The 26,761-nt window shown below is 46.6% G+C and overlaps 1 protein-coding gene, 1 long non-coding RNA gene and 1 pseudogene across 3 annotated transcripts in view; 1 reads left to right on the forward strand and 2 right to left on the reverse strand.

Annotated features, from left to right (window-relative positions):
• Window positions 1-23: 23 nt before the first annotated feature.
• On the forward strand, window positions 24-11,105 carry LOC147016783 (uncharacterized). The gene is made up of 2 exons (XR_015049184.1): window positions 24-159; window positions 9,804-11,105. It is a non-coding gene; the product is annotated as an uncharacterized LOC147016783 (long non-coding RNA).
• A 12,497-nt stretch (window positions 11,106-23,602) lies between these two features.
• On the reverse strand, window positions 23,603-24,872 carry LOC147016784 (uncharacterized; annotated as a pseudogene).
• A 545-nt stretch (window positions 24,873-25,417) lies between these two features.
• The window catches only part of PGGT1B (protein geranylgeranyltransferase type I subunit beta), a 30,058-nt gene continuing 28,714 nt past the window's right edge, over window positions 25,418-26,761 (reverse strand). For both annotated transcript variants that reach the window (XM_085845783.1, XM_085845782.1), the window contains exon 10: window positions 25,418-26,668. In XM_085845783.1, the coding sequence (XP_085701909.1) occupies window positions 26,478-26,668 (191 nt within the window). In that variant the 3' untranslated portion in view covers window positions 25,418-26,477. The remainder of the gene's footprint in view (window positions 26,669-26,761) is intronic.

Below are 26,761 nucleotides of genomic sequence, written 5' to 3' on the forward strand. Positions count from 1 at the left end.
CAGAATGTTGACGTCGATTTGAGTGCAACAAGTTCCTCCCAGTTCCTGGAACTGCCGTCCCCGGCCAACCTACTTCTGCTTCATGACGCCAAAGCCACCATTACACGATGCAAATGATGTTAATGATTCGCGACGAAGGGATGAAAACCTGTCGTGCAGGTATTCTCTTTTGGTGCAAGGTGTTCATTCCCAGCACGTAATGTGCCGTGTCAGATGTCAACTTGTACAAACGTCGTTATACAGTATGTGTCATCCTAATATTATATGTACTGTATATGTTTGTACAACTTCAATATGTACGTAAAGGCCCGGTCACACCTTGCCGGTTTAGCCAGCGATGGCAACGTATTAAAATGTATGTAAAACGCTGGCTTACGTTGAATTTTTGATGTTTTTTTTTAAAGATTCGGACGGATTCATACGACTTGGTCTTATGTATAACGTATTAGTAACGGACACAGAACGTTTCGTTGTGTTATCGATAACTTATACCAACGAATGCTGAACCTGTTGTCGGCGTTCACAACCTATGCCCAACGATAGTCTAACTTATGCATAGCGCGTTGCACGCATCGCCGACGATGACGTGGCGTAGCCTATTAAAAGGCTGACACACGATTCAAACCATAACCGCCACAGAAATGGAAATGTCAACATCGCAGTCACACCTTGGCGATCTTGCCAGCGAATGCCGACCTCTGAAAAATGCGTCTAAAACGCTGGCGCACGTCGAATACGGTGTGGGTAAGTTTGGTATACGTGAATAGAACGCTAAAGTACGCTATCATACGTCGTAGTAAATGGAGTACGTCTTGTAATTTTAAACATGTTGAAAATTTTACGACGTACTTGCCGCATGACACACGCTCCGCATGCGATGGGAATAAGTTGTACGCACGATATGCGATCGTTGACACACGTTACTTGTAAGGTGCTCATAAGTCGAAACACGTCAAGGTAATGGTTAGCGTCAGTGTTCCAGACTCCCGGTTTTTTTTTTAATTTTTTTTTTCTTCGGTGTGACTGTGTTCAGTGTACAGTGCGGTTATGATTTAAATCGATTAATTATATTATATTATAACCGCACGAGAAATTGAAGTGTCAAAATCACCATCATACCGAAGGAAGGAAGAAAAAAAAAACTAAAAAAATAAAACCAGGGAGTCTGGAACACTGACGCTAACCATTACCTCGATGTGTTTCGACTTATGAGTAACTTACAAGTAACGTGTCGACGTGTGTCAACGATCGCGTGACGTGCCTACAACTTATGCCCAGCGTTATTCGAAACGTGTGAGTCATACGCTGGCGTAAGTCTTAAAATTTCAAGCATGGAAAATTTGAGGACAACCGAAAAGTACAACGTTTAAAGCCAGCGTACAACGACGTATGGCAGTGTTTTTCAGCGTGCTCTCAATGTTATCAAAACTTACCCATAACGTATTTGACGTGTACCAGCGTTTTAGACAAATTTTCCAAAAATCGGCATAAGCTGGCTAAACCGTCAAGGTGTGACTGGGCCGTTAGCAAGAAAAAATAAATAAATAAATAAATGTGAAAACCGAGGTATGAAGTCTCAAAACAACTAAACGAGGGAGGAATGCCACTACATTACAACACCACAAACCTCCTATTACGGATTACCATCATGACATCGTTTGACATTTTACTCTGTTTTTTTTTTTTTCCTTTTTTTTGTGTACCTTGTCGAGGCTCGTGTAGAGCTAACACACAACGCACATTAAGGGGGGCATGAGACAAGAGGGGAGGGAGTGGGAAGGACAAAACAGTGGGGAACAGAGACATTAGGAGATCTGTGGAAGGGAGAGTGATGGGACGGGGTACATGGGGTAAACAACATGGACATTACAGGGACTTTCAGGAAGGAAAGCAGGGAATTTGAAGGAGGTGGGCTTGGGTGGATTATCAGGGGAAGAAAAGATCGAGGATTTGGATGGGGGATGATAAGAGGTGGTGGTGAACAGCTGTTTTGAAGGCCTGGAGGGAAGAATGGGAATGAATAGAGTGAGGGAGTTTATTCCAAAGGCGGGAAAAAAGAGGAATGAAAGAGTGAAAGTGAGCAGTGATTCGTGATTTTGGTAGTTTTACCAGAAGGGGGTTGTTGGCGGACCTTGAGCGCCCTGCGGAAATGTGGTGAGGACAAATAGCAGAGAGAGCAGGGTGGGGGGGCAAGGCTGGTGAGGAGACGGTAGAAGACAGAAAGACCACCGACCAACCTGCGGTGATTGAGTGAGAGGCCCAAAGACTCAGCCTCATTGCGGGAGATGCCGATGATCCGAAATGCCTTGGTTTCTGCAGCGTGAAGCCGAGAAAGGTGGGAGGCAGGAGCACCAGCCCAGAGGGGAGAGCAGTACTCCATCAGGCTGCGGACGAAAGCTTTGTAAGTGGTCAGGAGCTCAGGTGGGCCGAGGAAGGACCTTGCACGACGGAGGATTCCCAGTCAGCGACTTTTTTTGGAGGCGAGGTTTGAAATGTGACTTTCCCAGGAAAGGTCATGGCAGATAGTGAGACCCAGATGCTTGAAAGAAAGGACTTCTTCAAGAGGATTGTTGAGAAAGTGGATGAGGGGTGGGGTTCAAAATGGTCCTTTCGAAGAGACATAGTGAGAGTGTGAGATTTGTCCGGATTGAAAGACATGTTCCACGTGTTGGACCAGTTTGTGATTTTATCCAGATCTGCAGTGAGCGAAGAAGCTGCTGCTTGCCGGTCTGAGGGATGACCGATGGTGCAGCAGCGGGTGGAGTCATCAGCAAAGAGATATAGAGGATTTTCCAGAGAGTCGGAGAGATCATTGATGAAAACCAGAAAAAGAACAAGGCCCAGAACGCTACCTTGAGGAACTCCAGCCTGGACAGGAAGGGGGGATGAAGGAACTCCATTTAGGGCCACACGTTTGCTGCGACAGGAGAGGAAGTCTGCAAGCCATGAGTGGAGATGGCCTTGAATACCATGGGAAGAGAGTTTGGTGAGTAGGGCAGGGTGCCAGACTGTGTCAAAAGCACGTGATATGTCCAGGGATACGGCTCGGATTTCCTGTTTGGCATTGAGGACCTCCATCCATTGATGGGAGAGCAGAAGCAGCATATCCAGGGTAGAGTGACCTGGTCTGAAACCAAATTCATGATCAGAAATCAAGCCATTGGAGAAGAGGAAGGATTTCATGTCTGAAGCGATGATGGATTCCATAATCTTGCTGATGATTGGGAGAAGGCTGATTGGTCTGTAGTTACAGGGATCTGTTTTTGCACCTTTTTTATGCAGGGCAGTGATGTTAGCAGATTTCCAAGCAGATGGCAGATGACCTTGAGCAAATGAGAGGGTGAATAGAACAGAGAGAGGGTGAGCAAGAGCAGAAGAGCAGGCTTTGAGGACACGTGGGCTGATGCCGTCTGGACCGGTTGCAGAATCTGAGTCGAGGTTTGACAGCAAGCTCTCCACCTTGTCAGGAGAAAAGGACACAGAGTCCAGGGACTGTTGGGTGTGCCTGGGTAAGGTGGGTAGAGAAAGTGATGGGTTTTTGACACAAGATTTAGCTTCAAACACCGAGTTTAGACATTCAGCTTTATCACGTGTGGAATCAGCAGTGCGGCCATTTGAGGTAAGGGAGGGGATGGAGGGGGAACATACACCAGAAACAGATTTGATTAAACGCCACCAGGATTTTGAGGAGGGAGAGAGGTTTGAGAGTTCAGACTTGAGATGAGAAAGATGTTGTTTTCTGGCTCTCCTGAGGGTAGATACACACTTGTTCCGAGCTTTGTGGAAGGAACTGAGATTGCCCTCAGTTGGGTTTGCTTTCCATGAGGCAAAGGCAAGTTGTTTCAGGACGACTGCCTCACCACAAGCTTCAGTAAACCAAGGGCGGGAGGAAGGGTAAGACAACTGAACACGAGAGGGGATAAATCTGTGCATGAGGGAGAGCAAGTTTCTTTGAAAGAATTCCCAGGATGAGTTGGAGGGAGAAGAGTGGGATGGTTGCTTTGAGAGTGAGGGGTGAGAGGAGTGAGTTGGCACTGAAGTTGGAAAAAAAGAATGGTTGATGGAAAGCGAACATTCATAGCAAACTGGGATTTTAAAAAGTTTTAGATCAGAGATGCGATTAAACACATTTCTTGAGGGATGAGAATTTTGTTGTGGATGGTAAATGTGGAGCGCAACAACATACAGGGTGTTCCAAAAAGACTCAGACAACTTTGGTTGTTAATATATTTAGAACCACAAATGATACAATGATACCCTTTGGTTTGGATGATACAGAATCTCATAAAGTTTTTGTGCACACCATCAATACTCTTCAATGTGAGCTTCGTGTGTCATACGCAGGACAGACATCGAGGCAGTGCAGGAGTTCTTGCCATGTTCGGCTCGGCATGTTTGCGTCCACCAGTGCGCATGCAGCTGTGATCCGAGAACGAAGATTCTGCAGGTTTTTCCACCTTGGTGTCGTAGACATCTTTGACAAACCCCCATGTGAAAAAAAAAAAAATCGAGAAGGCCCAATGATGGGGAGCACCATCCTGTTGAGAAATGATATCTGGATGCAGGTCTTCAATCTGTCGGAAAGCGAATCCTTCCAACATGTTCATGTAAATTGTCGAGGTCACTGTATCTTCCGCAAAGAAAAATGGAACCACCAAGCGGTCATGGAGAAGACAACACCACACATTGACTTTTGGACTGTCACATGCGTGTTCCATGACCACGTTGGGGTTTTCAGAGCAAAAGGAAATGATACTGCACTGAGTGGGAACTACAGGACATCCCGAAGGTTGAGCGGTCTGCTCTGGCTCGATGGCTCAAGTAATCTGGCAAAAAGATTGCGGTCATTCTGGATAATCACCTGCTTTACTGTCTTTCGTCAATGGTCTTCTTTAGTTGAGTGGATTAGGTTTTCAGCTTCAACTTCGGTATAGTGCTATATAGCTTTTTTCAGTAGGTGTTCTCTTTAATGTAGTTTGCTGCGGTTGCCTCACCGGTGAATGCCCATTCACATTTCCCCTCACTGGGGACAGGTACTTTTGCTTGTTGGTTGATGATATGGCGTGGACCGGATTGAATGGCACCGACATTCTGATTGGTTGAAAACGTTAGACCGACTCATGGTTGGTGCTTCCACGCCAAGAAACATAGGACCATGATGATTTATAGATATGTTTGATTCAGCACATTATTGCATGAAGAACTTTTAACTCCGAGAAAATCAATATTAATTTTGTTTCGATGTTCGCGCATAATAGTAACATTCGGTCGATTCATTGAGTTGCAACAAAGCTGAACTAAAGACGGACGCAAGGTAGAGATTCGGAACACGGCAAGTTGGAGGTGACCAAAAAACGGGTTGGTAAGGATAGGTCAGGTCAGGTCAGATATGGGAGCATGTGCCAGAGCAATACGTCACTGCGTCCACTTTCCTCCGGTACTCCAGGAACCTCCGTCTGGCCATCGCCCAAGGGCAGATGCCTGGCCTATCCCCATCTCCTTGAGATGCCGATCAACCTGCTGCAACCACGAGGGACATGGTCGGCCCATTGACCTCCTCCACTAACAAGGCTCCCTCGGTGAGAGCATCTGGTGAGCAGGATCAGCGTCAGGAAAACGAGCCACATGTCCATACAGCCACAGCTGACGCTCACGGTTGGACAACAGTCCAACCAGCAATAGCCAAGGATTCTCCGAAGAGACCTGGTCCCAAAGGAATTAAGTCTCCATCTCAGATCCCTGGTCAGAGTCCAAGTCTCAATCCATAGAGCAAGACTGGAAGCACCGAGGACATGAAGACTCAGACTTTCTTCCTCCCGCACAGGTACCGGTACCTCCATACCCATGATCCAGTGAATCCATGACTCCCAAGGCCTGACCCAGACGTCTATTGACTTCTGACTCGCAGCCAGCAGAGACATGAATATCACTGCCAAGGTAAGTGAATCTCTCCACGACCTCAACATCCTCACCACAAACAGGCACAGACAGGACAGCAGCATCCAAGATGTCACCGAAAGCCTGGATCTTAGTTTTGACCCAAGAAACCCGTAATCCCAGCGGCTCCGACTCCTCATTCAGCACCTCGAGGGCCCCCAAGAGGATGTCTAAAGTCTCCGCAAAGATGACTGCATCGTCTGCGAAATCAAGGTCCGAGATCTTGACATTCCCAAACGATGTACTGCAACTTGATATCTCCGACATCCTCCCTAAAATCCAGTCCATACAAGTGCTGAAAAGTGTGGGGGCAAGTACACACCCCTGACGAACTCCAGTAACAACTGGAAATAAGTCAGAGATGGTACCACCACACTTCACAGCACTCTCAGTACCAGAGTAGAGTTCAGACATCAGATCGATCAGTTTTGGTGGCACCCCACGCAGACCAAGAATCCTCCAGAGGACATCCCGATTCACTGAATCGAACGCTTTACAGAGATCAACATAGGCTGCGAGCAGCCCCTGCCGAAACTCTCGTCTGCATTCGGTGAGGACACGAAGAGCAAGGATACGGTCAATCGTTGACCTCTTTGGTGTAAAGCCTGACTGCTCTGGACGCTGGTGCTCAAGCAGATGGTGGTGAACCCTATCAATAATTTTCCAAGCAAAGACCTTGCCCGGCACTGAGAGCAGCGTCACCCCTCGGTAGTTGTTGCAGTCTTGGCGATCACCTTTCTCCTTCCAGAGAAGGACAACAAGGCCCCTCTTACAGTCAGTTGGGATGATGCCTGTGTTCCAGGCAGAGCACAGAACTGCATGCAACGACATGAGTACAGCATTTCCACCAGCCTTGAGAAGTTCATCATGGATGCCACAGATCACTGGAGCTTTACCCCCATTTCAACTGGTTCACCGCAGCCCGTGTTTCCACAAATGATTGGAGGGTCAGCAATAGGGATTGTTACACCCCTGACATCCAACTTGATAGCTGGTGGATCAGCCTGGTACAACTACTCAAAGTAACCGGCCCAGCTGGCCTTCACTTCGGACTCCTCTGTAAAGAGCCTACCACGCTCTGCTCTGACTGCAGTACACCGAGGGGTGGGACTGTACGAACGCAATGTGCAAATTCCACTGTAAGCAGGACGAGAATCAATTGACCACAGGTGATGCTCTACCCCCTCACAGATTCCTCGCACATGGGGCGACTTGTCCACCCTCAGCGTACGTACAGTTTTACGCCTCAGCTCCCTGAACAGCTCGGCTCTGCCATTCAGCCTGGCCCTGCGACTCTGGTCAATGGTATCCAGTGTCCACTGAGAGACAAAATTCTTCTTCGGCCTACGGTGAGTTCCAAGACATCTACTGGCAACATCAAGAACGGTGGTCTTGAAGGCACTCCACAACTCTTTGTTCACAAACTCCTCAGCTATCCTCTCATCCTTGAGCTTTCCAACATCCAGCCTAGGCTGGGTTGGTACCATTCTCCTGGATTTAAGGTGCAGCTTTAGAGTTGCTACAACAAGCCGGTGGTCAGTATTGAGGAAATGAGCACTCCGGTAGACCCTGCAGTTCTGGATCATCCTCCAGCGACCATCAAAGAGCACGTGGTCAATCTCCTTTGCCACACCGCCAGCGTTGGAATATCATGTCCAGCGATGAGCTTGTGGGCACTGAAACTATGAACCAGCCACCCGAAGTCCATGACTTCTTGCAAAGTCAAGGAACTTAGTGCTGTTCTGGTTCATAGTTCCTGACCAATGGGGACCAACACACGTCTCATAACCATCCCTATCAGTTCCAGTCAATGCATTGAAATCCCCCAAGACTAGAAGCGTATCTCGTCTGGGGCACTGATCAACCACAGACTCGAGCGTGGCGTAGAATGTGTCCTTCACGGTGAGATCACTCGCCTCAGTCGGAGCATAAACAGGGACCAGGGAAATGACACATCAGGAGTGACGAATCTTTAGTCTCATAATACGCTCGTTGACCGGTGTTACCTCAATTATCATTGGGGTCAGCTTATTGGACACAGCTACAGCAACTCTTTGGGTATGGTAACCATCAGAGCGACCAGACCAATTGTAGGTGTGACCACCCACCATGATCTGGCCGCAATCTGGTCCACGAACCTCAGAGAGAGCTGCAATGCCGATGTCCAAATGCTTGAGCTCAGATGATAACAGAGACGGATGATCATCCTCTCTTAGGGATAGGACATTCCAGGCACCGACCCGAAGGGACCGCCTTAGGTTAACCCAAGGAGACCGCCATCTGGTGGACGACACCTCAGCACCACTCCGACAAACTCTCCCGCAATCTGGCCCACAGATGTTACCCCGTGGTTTTCCTCCTCTCGTCAAAGATTGGGGGTCCCGAAGGCTTTGCCCCAATCCCATCATCCGGTGAGCCGCTCTGCGAAGGGAAGCTGCACAGAAGGTACTCCCACGGAGTGTGTTTTCAGAATTTTTTTTTTATGCTTCTGGAATGTTTTGCAGAATTAAGAGTTTTACAGTGGCCGGAGTGCAAGTCGTGCCACCAACGTCCTAATAAGAAGAAACCCAACTGCAGGAGGATGTCTGCAGACACAGTTGAGCACTAGATATGGATGGCCGTTGGCTCACAAGGAGCTCCTCCACCCTTTGACAGGTTTTGTTCTTCATCCTGCTGGGTGTCCATATCCAAACACCCCCCTCACCAGAAAACCTGGAAACCTGGTGGGGGAGACGGTTTAGTCGCTGACAACCCAACCATGGAACAGGTTAGTGCAGGTTTACATGGTACCTGGAGCAGGTCACAGATCTAATCTAATCTGACCTGACCTGACAGCCAGGAATCTTAAGTAGTTATCTTAAGTGGATTTTCATTTTATTTATTTGTTCGACAGGATCAGAAGTGATACTGCGAGTGGAATCCTGTCGGGTGGTGACCTGGCTTTCGGTGAAGGAAGGTTCATGACGTCACACAGCCAATTGACTCGAGCAAAACCTTGCATATTGACTGTCGATCGTGACATGTCTATCAAGTCTGTGTCAATCGTGAAATGGAAAGGAAACATCGCGTTTTTCAAAAAAAATTATCATACTTTCCATCCAACATAGGTTTTGACTCCACCAAAATGGGTCTGCTGATTTTCAGAAACAGAACGGGTCAAACCTGTGAAATGTGTGTCACTTGTCATCGATGCACCAGAGGCCTGAAGCCTACACATACCGTCATCTGTACAAGGCCCGTGACGCCTATCTGCTCCAACCGAGTTACGTGTGGGCTCTCTACTTGAAGAGAAACAGACAAAGATGAATTGGATTGATGCTTATTACACTAACTGCTGCTTGGTCACCACACTCCATGCTAGTCTGCTTACGGTCACAATCCAATGCAACAGCTGAACTGGCACAACCTGTATAACCACAATACAGTCGACAACAGCTTGATCATCTACAGAGGACAGTGGTATCACTGAAATGGCACATCAGGCTATTAAAGAAACGAACATCCATCAAGTGGTATGGATGGAGCAGGCAGTGCTGAAATTAAACGGTCACAGTATAACGAGACCAGTTACACGAAGTCATTACATACTCTAATGATGTTTGGGACATTGTTTATCAGGACATGTAACATCAAGTAATCAACTAATTATATTACCCATCTCAGAAACCCCTAATTCCATTTTAATGTTCCATGTTCCAATTTTAATGTTCCAATTTTAATGTTCCTAATTCCAATTTTAATTTTAATTCCTAATTAATGAGTTATTCAACACAGGGTGTTTCAAAAAGATTGATGCAACTTTGACTTCCTGCCATTTCTTTGTTTTTGTTTTTGTTTTTTGACCTATTCTGTTTTTTTCTTTTCAGGGTTTGGTGGTGTTATCGTGGTATTTGTTCCCTCGGATTTCTAGCTCCTTAGCTCAACCATGCCAAGCAGAAGACAAACGTGGTGGCTCTGTGGTACGAGACTATCATATGTAGACACCCACCGGAGGTTCTGCCAGGAATACACAACATGTGATGGACCCACAAATTGTGAAACATTTTGAGCATAAGGGTACCGTGCACAACCAGAGCAAGGGCTACAGTGGTAGGGCAGCATCAGCAACCAAGCACCAAGCCAACATCGACGCCGTGCGGGATTCTGCAGTGGGCAGTCCCAAGAAGTCCCATCATCTGCGCTCCCAAGAGCTCGGCATCAAACCAACATCAGTCTGGTGTATCCTCACTGAGGAACTGAAGCTTTTCCCATACATCATCTCTTTTCGGCATAAACTGAGTCAAGATGACATGAGAAGGAGACTTGATATGTGCAATTGGCTAAGTGGCAGGATGGAGCGGTACCCAAACTGGATCAACCTGATCTGGTTCAGTGATGAAGCCTATTTCCACTTGAATGGTGATATCAACAACCACAACAACATTTTCTGGGGGGCAGAACTACCTGAGGAGGTCACTGAGAGAGACCTGAAAGGGCCTAAGGTCACATGCTTCTGCGCCTTCAATGCCAGATGGGGAACACTTGGGCCTTTCTGGTTTGAGAATGACAACAGCAGGATGGGATGATCAACAGTAAGCACTACTGGGCCATGCTCCAGAAGTTCCATAATGATCTAGCCCAAAAGGTCACCCTAAACCAGCCCGACATGATCTGGTTTATGCAGGATGGTGCACCCTTGCATACTGCTGATGACACCATCACTTTCCTGTGGTAGCTCTTCAGAAACCGCCTTGTTGCCCTGGGTACCGCTCATGACTGGGCACCCCATAGCCCAGACTTGAACCCTCTGGATTACTGGTTCTGGGGGGCTCTCAAGGGCTCTGTATACATCAACCGCCATTCCACACTGGAAAATCTAAAGCAGGTGTCAGACTACTTCCAGGCAGTGCCGCAAGAGACCTACAGGAAAGTTGGACAGAACTTTGGAGTCAGGATCAATGTCTGTCTGATCCGCGGAGGGGCACACATCGAGAACGTCAATTACAAGGATTTTGCATAAATACCAATTTCAGACCTTGGACTCTCACTAACTCCAGCAGTGACTTCGTGCAATAGCAATCAGTCATAAAAAGTGCCATATCATAAGCTTTCAAGAAATGCTTGGTTCATGTTCCTGAGGTTTGTTTCTTTGTAAGTAAACATTTGAAGTTGCATCACTCCTTTTGAAACACCCGTTCATGTGTGTCGTGATATGGCTATTGCACGACACACACAAACACACACACACACACACACACACAAACACACAAATATCCATCAACCAAGATTTGTTATTTACCTTAACAATGGAGGATCGATGTCTGAACCATGGCAATCAACATAACCATACCAACTGGCTCCCTGGTACATACAAGCACTACCAGTCACAATCGCGATCATCACCTGACACATCCCTAGTAAAGCGACATTACACATGATTGTCATTATGATTGTAGAAGAAACACAGCGTCCATTACTTTAAACTAGATGTCAGCACTGCCATCCTTGTTCACGTATTAAAACAGAGCCATACCACTTTGCTATGAGGCAATACACACGATATACAACACATGCAGAACTTGACGACGTTAATCAGCCTCTGAGATATGTCTCGAACAGGGTTTGGCACGTAATGGTAACAAACTGATTTCATCATTCCATGTACAATGTCCTTCAACCACCGAGATCACATGGCTTGGATCGTATTTTGCGAACAACTACAACCTTTTGACAATTCACTGAAGGGTCACGAAATTTACATGAAAACTAAGAGACTCACCGACCAGCGTTTGGAGGTCGATGGTGTTACTGGGACAATCCCTTTAAAGTCGGAGGCGGAAGATCTTCACTACGAAAGGTCTGCGACCACAAGGAAACCCGACGGAAATCTCCTTCCATGTGGTACGTTGGAGACCACACGTACGTTCCTAACTCGATATTGGTCTCGACGATGAAAACTCATCCAAGGTGCCTCCCTTCTTCTCAAAAACCATGCACCAGAAGTCCAGACACATGCTCAACCATGACACCTGTCCCATGAATAATTACAACATCTGGCCCAAGGGGAAAACGAGCGCTCCACATACCAACAACAACAACATGAGTCACGTGCCCCCAAAATGGCCACACTATTCCTCACCCGTCCATGATTGCTACAAAGAGAGCGGGAGGGTGGAAGAGAGGGACTCTCTCCCTCTCCCTCTCCCTCTCTCATCCCCAGGAATACTACCACAAACAAACTACAATTGGAGGCAGTCTGGGGATCGTTGACGATCCTGAAAAGAGCTCTTGGAACAACAAAGTTGAACAGCTTGGTGCATGAACTTTTATCCCTTACCAAAATGGAGGTGGATACTTTGAGTCCTGGGAGGACTTCGTTCCATCTCCTCAAACTAGCAAATGGAGATAACAACCAATGAGACACACACATCTCGTTCTGTTTTTCCACACACGACTGTTCGGAACAATTCTATCACACACACACAAAAAAAATATATACATATATATATATGTATATAAATAATTAAAAATACATATATACATGATATATATACCTATAAATACATACATATATATATATATATATGTATAAATATACATACTAGCTGGAGGACCTGGCGTTGCCAGGGAAAAAAGTAGGAATAAGAAAGGGTTAAATTCTAGTGCTTAATATATATATATATATATCACATTTAATTTGGACACATTTCACATTTCTTTGTCATTGTCAGCTTTTGTCATCAGTGCCCATGAGGCTATCACGGAGGTTGTCGTAATTATCAGCAAGCAAGTTATTTTGCTCCCTGTGGATAAAGCCCAGTCGCTCTGTCTCGATCTTGCAGTAGACATCGACCAGAAACTGCTGAAAGAGTCGTCACATCTGCAGTATGTGGTTGCCCTCTCTCACCATGATGTGGTAGCTGTAGTACTGTAGCTGTGTGAGTTTTCCTCCATCCTGTCCAGTAGCAGTCCTGGCCACCAGATGGATGCTGTAGCCATCTGTTCCATATGGGAACACTATGGGATACTCGAGTGCATCATAAGACGCATGCAGCTCACTGATCCTTTTAAGTGCCCCATCGTGAAGTCTGACGACAATGTCTCTGGGTTCTGTTGGCTCATTGTCCATTAGGATGGCGACTTCTGTTGCAGACTGGGCGTTGTCGCGGCGTGTGTGCTCCCCTTGCAGTCGCTTGTTCTCTCTGATGATCTGGCACTCTTCAGAGTTACCTCCTTCTGCAAGTACATCTCTTGTCGTCTTGAGCTCACGGACCAGATGGTTATTCTTGTGAAACCACTTTGTGAGCATCTCAAGGATGTGCGGTTTGAGGCCGCTGTGGTTCCTGGCAGCCAGCTCCTTGGCGTGTGAGTCCAGGAAGTAGACATGTAGGAACTTTGGCTGGCCCTCTTCAGGCGGGAGCAAGCTACCAATGTGGTGGAACACTTGACCTTGGATCCGGAAGCTCGGGTTCCAGTCCAGGACTTCAGATTCCTTGTGCCCGAAGCTCGTCATCGCAAAGCTGCCATTATATGCCCGAATGTTGTCAAGGAAGTGCTTGCTGAGGGGACCTTTGCCTGAGAGAGTTCCTTCAGCTCAGGAGGAAGGGCAGGAGAGGACTCAAGGACGACCTTGTCATTGCTGCAGCACACACCCTTGGTCTCTCCCTTGAACTTGTAAGCAGAGCAGTGGGTGCAGCCTTAGTCCATTCGGCTGAGGTCTGCATGAGTTGCTGGGTCAGCTGGGTCATACGTGAATGCCACCCTCTTGGCATTGTGCTCTTGTGCCCGGGCGAGTGCTCGTGCTTCTGCAGTGCGGTGACGCATTGCCTCAAGTCTTGCACCACACTCTTCCTCAGTCTCATTTGCTCGCCGCTGTTGTTGCCGATGAGCCTGTTCGTTTAGCCTGGCTGATCGCTCCTCTTCAGTCTCATTTTGTCGCCGCTGCTCTTGCCGCTGTGCCTGTTCATTTAGCCTGACATCTTGCTCCTCTTCAGTCTCCTGGTGTCTCTTCGTGTGTTTTCGCTTCGCTGCAGCTGCCTTGGGACCAATGAAGCTCTTCCTTTTTTGGGGCATCTAAAATGAGAAAGTCAATTTTTGATCAGAAACTTTGTAAACGTTCACTGGTCTGTCTTTGTCTTATTTTGATCAGGTTTAGGAATTTAAAAAAGTCGCGATGCGGAAAATCAATTGCGGCCCAAAAATTGAAACGGCCCCAAAAAAATGACGATTTTTTTTTTCGGTTTTTCTTAACATCCGAGGTATGCTGTAGTACCTCCGAGACGTGCTGATTCCGAATATGCCTTTAGTTTTGCTCTGGGATGCATCGTTCTCGAGTTATAACAGGACAAACAAACATACACTACTACTACTACTATATATATATATACATATACAGGGTGAGTTAGAAGTAGTGCCCAATTTCTGTCAGTTGATTGTTTGTTTGCCATTTGTATTGCAATGTACAAGAAGGTAGAAATAAATGAATGAATGACATGTTTATCTAACCATTTATTCAAGAAAAACTTATTACGGAACTGAACAAAGTGCCCTCCCTCGTTATCGATGCACAATTGCAGCCGAGCAGGCACAGAGCGACACACACGTCTGCAGAGTTCGATATCAATTTCCTCAAACTTTGCAGTGATTTGAGCCTTCAATTCCTGAATGGTACGAGGCTTTTCACGATAAACAAAGTCTTTCATGAGCCCCCAAAGAAAGAAATCTGGAGGTGTAAGGTCTGGGGAGCGTGCCGGCCACTCGATCGGACCGCGGCGGCCGATCCACTTTCTTGGAAAGTTTTCATCAAGCCACTGACGAACATAACGTCCATTAAATGAGGTGGAGCTCCATCATGCTGGAAATAACAGTCCTGATCTTGTACCCTGGGCCAAAAGAAGGTTTGCAGCATGTCCAGGTAAATTTCTGCAGTGACAGATCCCTCAAAGAAAAAGGGTCCAATTATCCCTTATGGAGATATGGCTGCCCAAACTGTCACTCCAGGTTAATTTACCTCCTTCTCAACCGTCACTCTTGGGTTATTCGCAGCCCAGTAGATACAATTGTGTCTGTTAATTTTGCCATTAAGCTTAAAACATGCCTCATCTAACCACCAGATGTCGTCTAGCATTGTGTCCTCTTTGTGAAGTTTAGCTAAGAACTCTTCGCAAAATTGAAGATGGCGGTCGTCATCTCCATCATGAAGGGCATGCAGTAAGCGTGGAATGTAAGGTTTCCATTTTTTCTGGTGAAGGATATGGATAACACTTGATTGGCTCACTTCCAACTCTGCAGATAAACGGCGAGTTGACTTTTGCGGAATTTCGGACGACCAGACTTCTTTGCAGTGGCTGCCGACCCTGTTGCTTCAAATTTCTCGACAATCAATCTAATCGTATGTTTCTCCAGTGATCTAATCGTAAAACAGAAATTGGGCGCTACTTTTGACTCACCCTGTATATTCAACGAAAAAAGCATGCTGACTATGACCTGACAATCATGACAAGTGCATAAATGACACCAAAACATCACCTCCAAAGTAGGAGGTATCCGTATGGTTCTCAAGCCTTTGCAGACCGAGATTAAAGCCTGTGGTCACAAATAGAGGAAAGCAGAGATGTCAATCTGGATTTCACCCTTGTTGTGGGCTCATCAGGACAACATATTGCTCGTCGTTTATTTGTGAACATATTAGGCTCATTAATGTAACTGAATCGAACCCCGTAACTGGGATAATAGTTGATAACTCCACACTGTGTCATAACATATGAGGAGGGTAATAATAGCACAGGTGTGGACTGTGTACATTGGGGATCGGCGGAGTGCTCGTCACACTCCACATGTTTCAATTTTCTCACCGATCACATCATGTTCCTTCTGGTTGAATGGTTTGCATTAGCAGGAACAATTGTCCTGGTGGCAGACTGACGGTTGTTCTTTGCAGATTATGCGGTTTTACCTTGTGTGACATAATCCGTGGCGATGCTCACCATAACAGGAGGTTCATCTGATGTATAAACGATGAATGTGGTCATCATTGGATAGATATTTATCGGTATACCATCTTGATGAGGGCAAATCAGCCCGAAATCCAGATCGGTCATTCCGTTAGATGTTTAGCTGATGATGACCATATAATCTTTGTCTCTTAGAGTCACCGGGCTGAAGTCTCTGTGTTGGAGACGATGCTTTGGTGTGGACTGTGTCCAATGGGGATCGGCAGAGTGCTCGTCACACTCCACATGTTTTGATATATATATATATAATGTAATGAGTATGATGAATTTTAGTCGCTTTGTGTACTCATTTTGCTATATTTGATGATGAGACACTCCTCCTACACTCATTGGTTAGCTCAACCCCAGCTATGAAACTCATAGTATGTGTTTTCAACTTTTTCAAATGCTTATTCATCTTATGCAACCCTGAGCAGGCTGCAGTTCCTTTTGTGGAAAGTCCAGTGTAGTTTTGCTGTCTTCACTCTTTGATTTGTAATCATGTAACAATGTGCACCAACCGCACAGACGCTCGAGTCATGATGACAACTCCATATGTAGGGAAGAGGGATATGAAACGTGTAAAAAATGGACGTCGCATCAAATGTGTACAAGATGATCCTGATCTGAAACGTTTGCTGCAAAGTTAAAAAAAAAGTCATAGTTACCAAAGCCACACCTTTTATCCTCGAGAATTTTCATAATTACCAAGACTGATAATGACGCCAAATACGTCGCTAAAATATCAAATCGGGGCATCGCCAAAATTCCAAATTGTACTTCTTTTTCTTCTTCTTTAATAAAATAAGTTCCATAACTGAAGCACTTCGACGCAGGACACCATTAGGCCCACCGAAGCCTGTGCTATTATGACCCACCTCGTTTGTTATTCGCGAAATCAAAGATTCGCAAGTTGGCCTATATTTGTTTCCTGAGTATGTTTCACGAAACTTCTCCAAATGCAAATGGTGGGGCGAGTCAAAATGTAGAAGCCTATTGCTTTTGAGGTCCAAAGGACAAGGTCACGGTATGAAGGTCATGTCTCCTGACGTACTTTTTGAGATAACTTGGCACAGAGTCATTGTTGAGACTTCTGGATTGCTTTGCTGCATTCGACTCAACCATTGGTTTAAAATCAGTGATTGGTCAATCACTTCCGGTCAGCCATTTTCTTAAGGGCTCAAGGTCAAAAATTTGGACCTCAAGGTCAATCATATAAAATCATCAATTTTCATCTTGTTGACGAGAAATTTGAACAGGATTTGCATATTCGGTCACTGAATTGGTGCATCAAACGTAGGGGCAATACCCCTGGGCGCTCACCTGGAAGTGGCTGGACAAGACAACCAGGGAAACACTGGTAGGCATGGATGGTCCACAAAATATGAGCATTCACCTGGCATGGAGCAACCCCCATAGACCCCCAAGGGCCTGATTTCTTTTTAATGCCATGAACAAATTTTCTCCTGACAAGGTGGAGAGCTTGCTGTCAAACCTCGATTCAGATTCCGCAACCGGTCCAGACAGCATCAGCCCACGTGTCCTAAAAACCTGCTCTTCTGCTCTTGTTCACCCTCTCTCTGTTCTATTCACCCTCTCATTTGCTCAATGTCATCTGCCATCTGCTTGGAAATCAGCAAACATTACTGCCCTGCACAAAAAAGGTGCAAAAACAGATCCCTGCAACAACAAACCAATCAGCCTTCTCACAATCATCAGCGAGGTTATGGAATCCATCATCACTTCTGATATTAAATCCTTCCTCTTCTCCGATGGCCTGATTTCCGATCATCAATTTGGATTTAGCCCAGGTCACTCGACCCTGGATATGCTGCTTTGGCTCTCCCAACAAGAGATGGAGGTCCTCAATGCTGAACATGAAATGAGAGCCATCTCCCGAGACATATTGCATGCCTTCGATACAGTCTGGCGTCCTGCCCTGTTCACCAAACTCTCTTCCGATGCTATCCAAGGCCATCTCCACTCATGGCTCGTGGACTTCCTCTCCTGTCACAGACAACGTGTGGCTCAAAATGGAGTTCTTTCATCCCCACTTCCTGTCCAGGCTGGAGTTCCTCAAGGCAGCGTTCTGGGCCGTGGTCTTTTTCTGGTTTTCATCAATGATCTCTCCGACTCTCTGGAAAATCCTCTTTATCTCTTTGCTAATGACCGCACCCTCTGTCGTACCATCTGTCATCCTTCAGATCAGCAAGCAGAAGCTTCTTCACTCTCTGCAGATCTGGGTAAAATCACAAACTGGTCCAACACATGGAACATGTCTTTCAACCCTGACAAATCTCACATTCTCACTATGTCTCTCCGAAAAAACCATCTGGAAACCCTCGTCCACCCCCATCTACCTTCTCAACATCCCTCTTGAAGAAGCTCTTTCATTCAAGCTTCTGGGTCTCACTATCTGCCATGATATTTCTTGGGAAAGCCACATTTCCAAACTGGCATCCAAAGCCAGTCGCCGACTAGGCATTCTCCGCCGTGCAAAGTCCTTCCTCGGCCCACCTGAGCTCCTGACCACGTGCAAAGCTTTCTTCCGCAGCCTGATGGAGTACTACTCTCCCCTCTGGGCTGGTGCTCTTGCTTGTCACCTTTCTTGGATTCATGCTGTGGAAACCAAGGTATTTAGGATCAGTGGTACTTCCCTTGGTGAGGCTGAGTCTTTGGGCCTCTCTCTCTCTCTCACCACAGGCAGGTCGGTGGTCTTTCTGTCTTCTACCATCTCCTCTCCAGTTTTGCCCCCTCCCCCCCCCCACTGCTGTGTCTACGATATGTCCCCACCCCCCATATTTCCACTGGGCACCATTTCCATTTCCATTTGTGCATTGCGTTCCTCCAAGCCCGTCCCTCGGTGTACTGCAGTTACAGTGGAGACTGGTGGGCTCTTGACAGAGGAGTCCACAGTGAAGGCCCGCTCGGCCGGTTACTTTGAGCGCCTGTACCAGGCTGACCAACCAGCTGTTGAGTTGGATGTCAGAGGTGTTACTCTCCCTATTGCTGACCCTCCAATCAACTGTGGTCCACCTTCGCTTGTGGAAACACAGGCTGTGGTGAACCGGTTGAAATGGGGTAAAGCTCCAGTGATCTGTGGCATCCGTGATGAACTTCTCAAGGCTGGTGGTATTGCTGCACTCGTGTCGTTGCATGCAGTTTTGTGCTCTGCTTGGAACACAGGCATCATCCCAACTGATTGGAAGAGGGGCCTTGTTGTTCCTCTCTGGAAAGGGAAGGGTGATCGCCAAGACTGCAACAACTACCGAGGGGTGACGCTGCTCTCAATGCCGGGCAAGGTCTTTGCTTGAATTATTATAATTGATAGGGTTCGCCACCATCTGCTTGAGCACCAGCGTCCAGAGCAGTCAGGCTTTACACCAAAGAGGTCAACGATTGACCGTATCCTTGCACTTCGTGTCCTCACCGAACGCAGACGAGAGTTTCGGCAGGGGCTGCTTGCAGCCTATGTTGGTCTCTGTAAAGTGTTTGCTTCAGTGAATCGGGATGTCCTCTGGAGGATTCTTGGTCTTCGTGGGGTGCCACCAAAACTGATCGATCTGATGTCTGAACTACACTCTGGAACTGAGAGTGCTGTAAAATGTGGTGATTGTTTTGTTGTATGAAAGTGATTGTGGCTCTGGGGAGAATCATGTTTGATGATCTGCCCTGAGGGCAGCGCTCTCGGAGAGTTCACGGACGATCAGAATAAAGGCTCGGGAGCATGAAGCTGTGTGGAGTTTAGGATGTGGTGATTGTACCAGTTCACATACAATACATTTGGTGATGAGGATGGCTGCTTTGCAGTTACCAGCTCCCCATCTGGGGGAGGTTACGTCGTCTCCCACCAGACTCCCGGAATTGTAGGCTGTCGCTCATGGATAACTCCGTGAGGCGGCGGGTCGCTAAACCGACCGTGGACGCCAATATCTCAACCGCGTAGCGTAGTGTCTTTTTGTCTGGAACCAATTTACCTAATTAACCACGCGGTGTCGTCTACCGGGGAACCACGCCATCGGCACGTCTTGCTCGAACCGGGTCACTCTACCGACTGTGGGAGAGTTCCAACTACCGACTACCAACTCCGGTTCGGGTGCAGTCGAGCGGACTGCCAAAGCCATGCCGGCTAGGATGAGCAGATTAACGGGAACCAAGACCCGGCTAAAACTCAGATCCGAACCATGCTGGACCAATGACAGAAATGACGGAAACGAACTGGGAATATTTCTACAATTGTTTTATTTACAGCAAGAAGGACACAGAGCAAGCTTATCGCGGATATACAGGAGATTTACAATGATCGAAAACACTTATGCAGTTGTACTTAGCAGACGGCGCCACACACAAAGACGAAAATAAAACCCAGGTGAATTCCAAGGAACCTCGCAGCCAGGGAGAGAGACGAGCCGGGGTCGCGGCTCGGCTGGGTACCTGCACGTTGGAGGGAGGGGGTGCTCCGTGGTGTGGCACCTGCCAATGGTCGTGCAGCTCGGCCCGCAGTCACACCCGTGGGGCTCGTGTCCACGGAGAAACCCGAGTGGAGCAGAGCGGAGTCCCAGGGCAGGGATCAGGGTCGCAGACAGGACCCAGCGAGAGACCCGGTCGAGGTCGGGTGTCCTCGGTCGTTATCAGAATCGACCAGACGGATCTCTCCACCAACGAACAACGGCCATGCACCACCACCCACAGACTCGTGAAAAAGCTCTGTCTGTCAATCCTCCTCGTACACCGAACTCAAGACTCCAGCAAAACTCCAACGAACGCCCCAGCGAATGCAGAACTGAACTGAGCCTTTTGACTGAACTCCCACAAACGCGCGTCTCCGAGGATCCCTCGTAGTCCATCGATCTCTCTCAGTGGGGCGGGGCCTTGGTCAAAACTGACGTCACTGTCCGCCCTGATTTGACGGGGCTCCCATGGGTCTGCCCTTTCTGGGCGGGGCCTCGGCCAGGCACCGGTGAGGCCTGCCCACTCCACGCGTGTTTGGGGAAGGTGAATGACGGTGCATCCACACTGCGTACGTTTGGGGAAGCCGAGAAGGAACTGAAACAGCGAACGTGGAGATTTTGCCTCGGAAAAACAAGTCTCTGTAGACAGCGGGTCACAGTGGTATGGTGTGGCCAGCGAACCCAGGGCAGCAAGCGCTAGGAAGGTACCGTGGTTCCATAAGATGGGAAATAAAATGATTTATTAACCGAACTAAAAAAACATCGCAACGCACCCCTTCAATTTCCCACTAAACACGAGGAGGGGTTCTGTCTACACATATACTTAACGGCATAACTAACTTTGGGGTACCTGTATGTTTGAATGCATACGGTTCCAAGAACCGTAACTATATATATATATATATATCGTTATTGATTCCGCGGTGGTGGGATTCGCACCTGACTCTTGACCCCAGTGTTAAGGATTCGGACGAGTGATGTCAATCACACCCTACTCTTGACAGCCAAATGTTGAAGATTCGCTGTCACTTAACAGCACTGCCGTCTCCGGGGTTATAACGCCAGCTGGTTCGGCACAATTGTCGGGTTATGCGCCTCAGATCATGATACCAAAATACACCTGTGCCTTGCCAGCCGGGGGAATAGACCCCGGTTACAGACTGGTTTTGTCAGAGACCGAGCGGAGTCTACCAGTCTGTAACCATTTTGGTTTTATATCCAAGTCGAGCGGATCGTTCCTCGCTGCGGCACAAATTAATTCAAGGCGGCAAATCTGGTATAACTAAGCCAGATTTATTGGGGACACATCGGTGAACACAACACAAGCAAAGCATTCACGACAATGTTATAATTAATCTATAACCCGTTCTTAACTAGGGAGCTAGGATTACGGGTTTCGAAGGGGACCCCAGCGATATAAACCTTAGACAACATGCAGATAAGACACAGACAGCATGCAGACAAGACACAGAGTACTTGGTGATGCTTCATGGACGAGAGGAAAAGTGTCAAAAGCACGAATGCGGCTCGTGACAAGCCGATGTCAACGGATTCGAGCACCAGGCTCGAGCACACCGCGTGGCAAGATGGCGGCGTCGTCCTTTTTCTTCTCCCGGCACCGCTTGCGCACGCAGCCTCTGCACGTTCAGACCCCGCGTAAGGTCGACGGCACAAGACCAAAGATCTATGGTATGCTCCAGATGGCTTTTCACAAGGTCCAGTGTACAAGTCCAGGCCTGGCCTGTTCACCAGACAAGGCCAAATCGAGGTGTTGGGCTCCGCAGGCAGATCGACAAACGTGTCGAGCCGTGAGGTGAGTAAGGACAGAGGCTCCGTGGTTAGACGCAGGTTGAACCTGTCGATGACCTCATAAAGTCGATCGCCGACTCACACAGCAGCCAGTTCCTCTCGACGCAGATTGCAGCCTCCCACTAGTCGTTTCTATACAGCAGAATCCTCACTCGACACTCAGGCTGTTACTCCCTCGGCAGATCACCGACTCGACCCTCAGGTTCAGTTACTCCCTCAGCAGATGGCAGACAGACCTCATGCAGTCCCTTCCCTGCCTTTCTTTTGGCTCGCTCCTCACGAAAGCCGATCGCAAAACAGACACAGCCGTCCCCTGTACAGCCGATCGCGCCCCACCTCGGTGCTCTCAGTCCCACCTTCGCCTTCCCGGCGCTCGCTTCTCGAGGCCACTCCCTCTCAGAGCGCTGTGCGGGGCCTATTGTCTGGAGAGGGGGAACGAAGAAGCTCTTGGTACACCACCAAAGCACGAACAAATGAACAGCCTCCTACACCTCCTGACACACATGTAACGTCCAATTACCGAACACCCTGGATAAACATGCATTTAATGGAGGATCTGGGCTAATCCTATATTTAATAACACACTAAGGGCCATTTCCACAACAATATATATATATATATATATATATATATATATATATATATATATATATATATATATATATATATATATATATATATATATATATATATATATATATACACACACAATACATGATTGAGGCGCATGGAAGAGCAAGAGCAGAATGGAAGGGGACAAACAGGCAATGGTTCACACCAACAGCAGAATTGAAGTGAGAGAGCGAGATAAAGGGGAGGGTGAAAAGGCCACAGCAGGGTGAACAAGCTGCACACAAGTTGAACTAGAATGGGTACCCGGAAGAGCACATCCCTCCACCAAGCTGAACAGTTTACGTTTTGTATCCCACTGATGGATCGGATCTGCATCTGTATCTAAACCAAAATCGAATCAGCTTGTTCTTGTCACCCACCAAACTCATCCAAGTTTTGTCAAAACAGAGCCATCCACAACTTTTTGAAATATCGTGCTGTATATCGTTTTTGGTGTCATCATTCAATGGTGAAGAAGCACTTCGATAATTCTCAGATGTTGATAGTCACTAAAATCTAATCAATTCGTCCTCATTATACACCCAAACTGTCCACCAAGTTTCATCCAAATCTATCCATAACTGTTTGAGATATCCTGCACACCGACAAACAAACAGGGGCGAAAACATAACCTCCATCCACCTTCGGTGGTGGAGGTAAATGGAAACGATGAGCCACCAACAACCTAGGCCAAGAAATTATAAAGCTGGTGTGGAACCACTTCCTTGGCTTTATCTATTGCCAAATAAGATGCAGTTGGAGGCCAAGGAGGTGTTGTTGGTTGGTTACTACTTCGACAATTAATGACTTTCGCAGCATTGTTTAGTGTCCACGAATGGTCATTATGTCCAATATGTGCCGTGTTGGAGATGCTCGCTTCTTTGTCTGTCGATCATCATCGTCGTCATCAGTGTAGCTTTTAGCTGATGTGGAATTATCAACCAGATCCTCTTCCAGATCTTCTGCTGAAAGGGTTTCAGAATAAACTACAACACTGTATATCACTAATTTGATGGATGGCTGGTATCAAAGATGAGCTGGGGAAAGGTTTTCTGGACCGGTAGCCTTTTGTTCGGATTCCATGTCCGATAGGAAGCAGCAATGCTTTCCACTTGCTTAATTGTCCGGATGAGGAGCTTGTTGAGCCTGGCTTATGTAAGAATCTCCTTTTTAGCAAGCAATCACACTTTGACAATGTCATCACAGAGTTTTTGGGATGCATCATGTATCCCATCTGTATTAGTGTCAATGGCTTGGCAGGCTTGCAAAGAAATCTTGTGAACTCTTTGTAGCATTGGTGGTGGTCCTGCAACTCAAGGGCAACCAAATCTTCACCGTCAATCCGTAGTACCAGAATGGGCTCTTCTTTTTTTCCGAGCTGCTTGCAGAAGTTGATCTATGTGAATCTGTTCACATTTAACCAACCTCACCAATGATCTTCGGGAAATACAATCTTGTTTATACTTGTTGGAATGACATAATACACATTCATATGGAAACGTGTGCCGTCTGTTCCAAGTTCTTGCACCATTCACTCCTTCAGACCGAAGTGCTCGTTTACTGTGGGGCTTTCCGGTGCTTGTTCTCCGATCCCCCCACGTAAATATTTATCACTCCCCTATCTCGAGCTGCATTGGTGAACAAGAAAGAGCAATTACAGACTGCAGACCCTCTCCAGGACTTGCTTTGTGTGGAGTATTTTGTTTGCTGGTTTGTTGCGTAATTAATAGACGTACTCAGTTCCAATCGTACGTATTTCATAGTCATACTCACATGTAGTGGCATTGATTACAGGCATGCATTCAGGCCCTGGTGACCAAAGCTAAATGTAGTCGGTGACAAACATGGCACAATCCTAACAATGGAAACTCGACCGAATGTGTTTTTTCTTGCCTCCCTCCTCTAAGCCTAGCTAGGCAAACTTATGCTTCGTTTTCCCCTCATATTTTGAAAATGACCAACACACACACACACAAGTGGTCACAATCAGAATACCAAACTGAGTTGGCATTTGTGTTGAAAAAAAATATGCAGCCTTCTTCCTCACGTCAATTGGCATGGGTGCTGCCATCTTGCTTTCATCGACGGCCATGCCCAATAGAACGCCACTCGTGATTGGTCAATTGAGCCAATTACCTATCGTTATACTGCAATGATCGAAAATTATTTTGCTGATTCGCTAAATTTGTCACGTGAATTGGAATCGATGTAATCCTTACTACAGTTTATGGACCGGTCAGTGTTTGTTACGCAACTCGGCGTTCAGTTCTGGGTCGATTAGATCCACACTTGCTAGATAGCATCAGCATGACTCCAATTTGTGTGTCGGGGTGTCTATCTTTGCCGGTGGTCTTGAGGGGGAGGAGGTGAAGGCAAATTCTCTATGTAAATGTGTATCGAGTAGCGCCGCCTCCAGGTGGGGGAGGGTATTCCAAGTCCCCACTTTTTCCGGTGCAGTGAGATATTTTGAATAAGGACAACAACATAACCCTCCTGGCCAACCCAAAGGGAATGGTTGCTTCTAGTATCTTATAATTATTGTAAAGGAATGAAGTTATCTCCAGCTCTGCAGCATGGATGAAGAAGACGGGTCCGGACGTATTACGACTCATATGATTCAAGGATTACAAAAGATGATGCGTTTTCCATTTTAATTCAGTTGTTAAGAAATATACAAAATCCAGCAGTATTTTTACATTGCATAAATATTTTCACATTTTTATTTCTTTAAAACATGTTAAACTAGAGAGTTCATAGAACACCTTACCCCTACACAGTATTGAGAAAAAGGAAATGGGAAGGGTCATTTCAACTCTTGCCTTACGTTTCCGAGTACAATCTGTATTTCCTACGAGCCACCATTTTGTCTGAATCTCGATATTCCCCAACGCTGAGAACACGAACGGCAAATCTGATTGGTCGAAATGGCGTAAAATTTCGTGCAAGTACTGCTAAACTGAAGTATTTTGGAAGTGCTGAAAGGCGATTTGTGTTCTCCAGTGTTCAAGTATAAAATTGAATTGAAATAAAAGTTTTAAAGGCTGTGGGAAAAAGAAAATTCCGGAAGTTCACCGCCAATGATGCAGCGTCTTTTACATCACTTTATTTAACACGTTAAATTCGTTATTCATGCCTGTTTTTTGAGTTCTTGATGACATCCCTAAAAAAAAAATAAACTAAGATTTGCAGTAAGAATGATTTTCAATTTTGTTTAACTGCCAGCAGACTAAAAAAAAATAATAATAATAATTCCTTACTCCTCTGTGTGCATTCGCGCTCAGGACGAGATTCCAAACAATTTGACAAATTCAGAGCTGAAGTACAGCTAAACTGCAGGTTTGTGTTCCGATTCGTACAATATAACAACCGATTTAAATTTGTAGTTCCTCGATTATCGACCGAAGAGAGAGTAAACCAATTGCTTTAACTCCAGTTTGCGCTTCACGCACAGGGTAATTAGGTTGACCCACCAGCCGTGCAGGCCAAAGCTCATTCAGGTCTCGTGGCTCAGCCCTTATGCCCGGAATATATTTGATAAAGCCCAGCCTTTGTGGATGACAGATGCATAACAATAACCAAAATAACATTTGGCTAAAATATCATAACCAAAAAGCTGGAGATAGCATAAATAGTAATAAAATTCTACAAAATTCTGATCTCACAGATAATTAATGCAATGGTTGAAATAGTGATGGAGCTACTTTGTGGCTAAAAGGTGAATGGCGCTGCAGTCGTAGGCTGTGCTTCTCGTATCCTTCTTGAAACCATGCAGGAGCTGCAGGTGAGCGAATGCACGCTTGCTTACATTGAGAGCAGGATTTAGGGATTGCAACCCTGGCTCTCCAAGTAGTGACAAGCCACACAATCCCAAGTAAGAGTGCAGAGCATCTGCAAACAAGCACATACCATTTATTCATGCTGGGATATTTAAAAAAAAAAAAACTAAAAATTATGAAATCCAAAAAGTCAACACTGGAAAGA

This window comes from Eptatretus burgeri, chromosome 11, assembly GCF_056783735.1.
Source record: "Eptatretus burgeri isolate ZD-2024b chromosome 11, Ebu_testis_v1, whole genome shotgun sequence".
In the NCBI taxonomy this organism is placed as follows: Eukaryota; Metazoa; Chordata; class Myxini; order Myxiniformes; family Myxinidae; genus Eptatretus; species Eptatretus burgeri.